The sequence below is a fragment of the Malassezia pachydermatis genome (genome assembly GCF_001278385.1).
Source record: "Malassezia pachydermatis strain CBS 1879 chromosome Unknown scaffold18, whole genome shotgun sequence".
Classification (NCBI taxonomy): domain Eukaryota; kingdom Fungi; phylum Basidiomycota; class Malasseziomycetes; order Malasseziales; family Malasseziaceae; genus Malassezia; species Malassezia pachydermatis.
In genome coordinates this window covers 1-5,644 of record NW_017253155.1, presented here as the reverse complement: position 1 = coordinate 5,644, position 5,644 = coordinate 1, and the positions used below count along the sequence as shown (strand labels likewise).

Here is a 5,644-nt window from a genome sequence, read left to right as displayed (position 1 = left end):
GAAGCACAGCACCGAGTACCTAGCGAACCAGGCGCAGAAGGACCTTGTGAACAAGACCGAGTCGGACATGACGCAGTACATGCGTGACACGATCATCAAGGAGAACTTGGGCATTGAAGACGTGTCGGATGACGAAGTGAAGCGTGCGGTGGAGCTGGTCAGCGTGGACGACTGGGTACCGCTCGCTATTTGGCTCGCTGGCATTGTCAACTGGCGTGCGCACCTTGACTGGAGCAGTGATGGCCACAGCGGTGTGGACGTGAACCTGTATGTGCATTCGAAGGACAACAATGCGACGATTGCGCAGCAGTTTATGGGCAACCACGAGAACACCTGGATCGGGAACTTTACGTCGTCGTTCCTGCAGCTTGACCTCTCGTCGGTGAGCAAGAAGTTGAACAACGACTCGAACTCCGTCGTGCCGAGTCAAGGCAGCGCGAACCACTCGACACCTACGGGGCAGTACGAGCCGGGCAAAGTGCAGCGCCAAGTGCTTCCCAACCCGCTGAAGAACGGCCGCCGTAGCTTGCTGTCGCACCTCCGCTTCCATGATTAGAGGGGGACACAAATTATCTTAGCGATTAGGACTACAGAGTGGGGTGGGGTACTATTACCACAACAACAGAAACAGTGGTAGCTACTAGTGAATCTCACGGGCTGCGCGTTTGCCGGCACGAAGGGCGCCGTCCATGTATCCGATCCAGTAATCAGACGACTCCGTGCCGGCCCAGTGCAGGTTGCCGACAGGCTTGCGCAGTGCCTCGCCATACTGGGCAAAGGCATGCAGTGGTGGGTTGGACGTTGGACCACCACCTGAGAATTCCTCCAAGTCCCAGCGCTGGATGACCCAGCCCATGGGGTTCTTAGCCTTGTCGCCAAAGTAGTTGACAAGGTCCTGTGTGATCTTGTCCTTGATCGTGTCCTCGTCCACCTGGTCTAGCTTGCGCATCATGTCGTCTTGGATGAAGCAGAGCAGGACGCCATGGCCCTTGTTCTCTGGTGTGCTGTCGAACGTCGCGCGCGTGTAGCCTGAGGTGGAGATGGCTTGGCCGTTCAAGTGGTCATCGCGCCAGAAGGCTGTCTTGTACTGCGGAATGGCCTTGCCTAGCGAGCCCATCTTCCACAGCTTCTGTACTTGCTGGCGCTTGTCAGGCAGCGATGGCGAGAACTTGATCTTGTCGGCCATCGGAGGCGACATGGCAACGATGACATGCTGGCCCTCGTACGATGTGCCGTCACGCGTCGTCACAGTGTACGTCGCGTTAGAGCCGTCGCCCTTGGTGATGGAGTCGACCGGCGAGCTGAACTTGACGTTGGGCTTGCCGAGCTTGTCGAGCAGACCCGTGGCGAGGCGGTACGTGCCGCCTGTCACGCGGTACTGTTGGGCGCCCGGGTGGGTCTGTGTCAGACGCTCAAACGTGCCGACATGGCCAGCGTCGCCCGAGGCCGCGACGTAGACCGCCATGTACAGCATCGAGACGTTTTCGGTCGAGGTGGAGAAGACTTCCTGCACGGTGGTTTCGATAACGTCTTGCACCTGCTGCGAAGACCCTTTGCTCTTGAGCCAGTCCTTGGCGGACTGGGCGTCCCACGTAGACGCTTCTGGCGTGTCCCAGGGCGATTGCGGGTTGATCTTCTTCGCCATATCATCAATCTCGCCTTGCAGCTCGGCCAACTTGAGGGTGTCGGCCAGTCCGACAGGCGGCACCAGCGAGCCAAACAGGGTAGGGAATCGCTGCGCCTTGTTGTTGGCATAGTAAATGTTGTCGCCATCGGTCGGTGTCTCGTACAGCGAGAGACCGAGCTCCTTCGACAGGGCGATAACGTGGTCCTGCGTGGGCCCGATGAATTCAGCGCCCACCTCGACAGGCCGGCCATCAGGCAGCTCCTTGTTCCACACGCGTCCGCCCACACGGTCGCGGGCCTCGAGAACGACCCATGTCTTGTTGCGTGCCGTCAATTCCTTGGCAGCGGAGAGACCAGAGAGACCGCCGCCGACGATCACCGCATCGTACGTCACGGCCCACACTAGAGGCGTGAGAGCCAGCCACACCAGGGATAGTAGTTCGCGCATAGCCGACCGTCGAATGGACGGCTAGACTATTTAAAGGCTACCATACGGCTCGTTATCATACCGAATTGGTACATTACCTCGCTTGGATAACGTGATACCCAAATTGATTGGGGAGCCAAGTGATGCTCTGTAAATGTAGGAAATGCTTAGCTAAGCTGTACTACGTCCCCAGATCAGATGACCCGACCTTGGTTTCCTCATGCATGCCACATATGAAGTGCAGGGTCCAGGCGCAATGAGATAGGCCATATGTATTTCGGGAGATCATAGAGGTGCATCGGCTCATCCTGTGAGGCGCCAAACACGATGATGCAGCATGTAGATGATGTTTTTGGCTTTCCCCACAAATGTGATTCTCCTGTTGCCCCATCCGCATAAATACGCACAAAGTCGACCGATGATAAGCACCATCGCTCGTTGACTATGATCGGCAAAGCGCGCCTCTGGTGTGCCCTCCTTGCTTTCTTGACTCTCCCGACTTTGGTCGCTTCGCTGGCGTTCCCACGCAGAGCGCTGCCTTCGCCGGCCTCTCCGGCTACCGCCGTGCCTGGTCTAACGCCCGATAAGGACTCGTTCTACAACCCACCCCCGGGCTGGCAACACAAGAAGCCGGGTGACATCCTGGCTTGGCGTGAGATCAAGCCCAAGTTCCTCTTTACCGATTTCAAGGTGGAGAAGGCGTACCAAGTCATGTACCGCACCAGCCAAAACACCGCGGATGAGCCACAATACACAGTGACGACCATCCTTGTGCCGTTCAATGCGAAGAAGGACAAGCTCATGGTCGGCTCGGAGGCTGTGGATGCGTGTGGTGTGCAGTGTACTCCGTCGTATGGCTACCTGGGTGGTGCCATTACGCAGGACAGTGGAGGCTTCCAGCTGGACGAGGCTGAATTCCTACCGTTCCTCCGCAAGGGATACATCATGACGGTGCCGGACAAAGAAGGCCCGCTCCTTGCGTTCGCTGCTGGCCGCATGGAGGGATACATGACGCTGGACAGTGCTCGTGCGACCATCAACTTTGAGCCGCTCGGCCTGTCGAAGGACACGAAGATCGGCATGTACGGCTACTCGGGAGGCGCACTTACGCTCGGCTGGGCAGCTGGTCTGCACCCCGTGTATGCGCCGGAGCTGAACATTGTTGGTATGACGTTTGGTGGCACGCCGGCGAACCTCTCTGGCACCATTGAGTATGCGTCGGGTACGACCTTTGCTGGCTTTATCGTTGCTGGTATTACTGGTATTATCAACGCGTACCCTAAGGCGAAGAAGTATGTCGACAGCGTGCTGCTGCCCAAGGGTCGTGAAGCGATCGAGTATGCGCAAAACAACTGCTGGGTGCAGGTCATCCTCAAGTACATGAACGCAGACATCAACGACGAGGGCTGGACGACCAAGGGCGCTGCCGTGTTCCGGGACCCCATCGTGCAGGAGATCTTTGACGAGTCGATCATGGGTGCGAAGAAGGAGGAGACGCCGACAGCGCCGCTGTTCATCTACCACGCCGAACACGACGAGATCATCCCGGTGCGCGACATTGAGAAGACCGTGGATGCGTGGTGTGCGAACGGTGCGAACATCAAGTACACCAACTACAACAACGGGATCCTTGACCACGAGACGCTCGAGGTGCTGGGTATTGGCAAGGCCGTGCAGTTCATCGATGCCCAGATGGACGGCAACTCGCTGGCGCCAGGCTGCCAGAAGACCACGTCGAACTCGGTCGCGTTCGAGCCAGGTGTGCTGGGATCCGACTTGGAGGACGTGATGAACCTGATTTGGACTGTGTTTGGCCAGACGGTGGGCCCCAAGGGCCGAGTCCTCAAGCAGAAGGCTGCGGCGGGTCACGATTCGTAGAGTGATGGGTAAAGATAGGCCGAAGAAGGAATTCATAAGGACAATCGAGCCTACCGACGTAGGCGCCGCGTGCGCGCTTACTTGCCAAACACGCGGCGCTCGAGGTACCGCAGAGGTATGTACGTGACGACCGTAAATACCAGCGTGAATTCGTTCGCTACGTCGCCGCCGTGTGGGCCAAAGAGCCGGGCCAGAGGACCGATGTACCAAGTCTCGGCCATGCCCATGACCCAACATACGACACCGACCAAGAATACGATAATGGCAGCGATGCCGTGCGGCAGTCGATCCGGATCGTTCCAGCCCTCCAAGTCGTAATTTGCAAAACTGCCTTTGCGGATCACAACATGCTCCAACATCAGGATCAGAAAGTAGCTCGTGCACCAGTAACCGAGCAGGTCCAAGAAGTTGACAAGGTAGGCGTCCAACCTCTCGCGGCCAGCGAGGCCCAACGCAATGACAATGCCAAACATGATAACCTGCCAAAACACACGAGGGACGTACCCCAGCCAGGGCGACACCTGCATGAGACTGATGGGCGCACTGTACGTACTCAGGCTGTTGAGACTAATGCCGGCCAGCACGAGCATCACAAGAAGGAACTTGGCAAAGCCTGTGGGGTACAGCATATCGCGCAGAAGGAAGCCGAGGCCATGGTCCTGGTATGTCGCGAGCCAGTCCGGATGCGTGTTGAGTGCGCTGGCTATGAGAGCACCGGACCACATGCTAATGCATGTGGGGAGGAGGAGCCCGATAAACGAGAAGGCAAACACCTTCCCGCGATTGATATCTGCACGGTACACGATGTAATAATCGGACGCGATGGGCGACCACGACGCACTCCAGCCATACACAACAGCCAGGAAAGATAGAACGGCACCGGCGAGCGGCGTTGTTCCTTGTGCCTTCGCAGGCGTGTGATTGTCAGCAAACCCGCCTGTCTCGCCGATGATAATCAAAAAAACGATCATGAATACGACCCAGGCATATCGCTGAATAGAAAGAATGACACGTATGCCAAAGAGGCCAATGAACAGCGATACCACAGCAATAATAATGATGCCCACAATCACCGAGATCCCGCCATCAGCCACGCCGACCAGCGCGAGGCCGCCGGTAATGCACCCTACAGCCGACCAACCAATCTGCTGGATAGTATTGAGAAGCGCAGGAAGCTTGCTGGGAAACCACCCGAAACTATACCGCGAAATGGACATTTGACGAAGACCCGTCGCAGCGCCGAAAGTCGTACAGTATGCCGTTACAGCGCAGCCTATAAGCAGGCCAAAGAAGACGCAAATGAGCGCCTGCTTCAAGTCCAGGCCAAATTGCCAGCCGAGCATACCCGTCGCGAAGCTAGACAAATTCATCGTACCTGAGGCCCATAGAAACATCATGTCCAGTTCATAGTACCATTTTAGAGGCTTGCGATCCTCGGGCCGTTTACGCTCAATGACCTCGGCCTCAACACCCAGCTTGTGATCCATCCATGCCTCCAGACGCAGGAGTGGGGCGAAAATGCCGCCGTACTCTTTGGTAGGCCCCTGAGAGTCATACACAAGACGCTTGCGTTCCATGGGCAACGGTGCCGACAGAGCTTTCTCTGTCTCCAGCGGCTTTGAGATAGACTCCATGAGGCAATGTGGGGCACGCAGGGTGAGTCAGATCTCACAAATGCCGGTGATTTTATTTTAAAAAAGAGAGAGAGCGGGG

At 57.0% G+C, this 5,644-nt stretch overlaps 4 protein-coding genes across 4 annotated transcripts; 2 read left to right on the top strand and 2 right to left on the bottom strand.

Annotated features, from left to right (window-relative positions):
- Malapachy_0316 (alkaline phosphatase) lies at positions 1–556 on the top strand (the record flags this gene model as incomplete). The annotated part of the gene is made up of 1 exon (XM_018134841.1): positions 1–556. A coding segment is annotated over one exon (556 nt), but the record flags the coding sequence as incomplete, so codon positions are not given.
- Positions 557–640: 84 nt separating this feature from the next.
- On the bottom strand, positions 641–2,074 carry Malapachy_0314 (amine oxidase; the record flags this gene model as incomplete). The annotated part of the gene is made up of 1 exon (XM_018134839.1): positions 641–2,074. One exon carries the CDS (start codon positions 2,072–2,074, stop codon positions 641–643), a length of 1,434 nt encoding a protein of 477 aa, XP_017990037.1.
- A 423-nt stretch (positions 2,075–2,497) lies between these two features.
- Positions 2,498–3,931, top strand: Malapachy_0315 (putative secretory lipase (family lip); the record flags this gene model as incomplete). The annotated part of the gene is made up of 1 exon (XM_018134840.1): positions 2,498–3,931. The coding sequence occupies one exon, from the start codon at positions 2,498–2,500 to the stop codon at positions 3,929–3,931; it is 1,434 nt and encodes a 477-aa protein (XP_017990036.1).
- A 77-nt stretch (positions 3,932–4,008) lies between these two features.
- On the bottom strand, positions 4,009–5,565 carry Malapachy_0313 (nucleoside; the record flags this gene model as incomplete). The annotated part of the gene is made up of 1 exon (XM_018134838.1): positions 4,009–5,565. One exon carries the CDS (start codon positions 5,563–5,565, stop codon positions 4,009–4,011), a length of 1,557 nt encoding a protein of 518 aa, XP_017990038.1.
- Between the last annotated feature and the right edge of the window lie 79 nt (positions 5,566–5,644).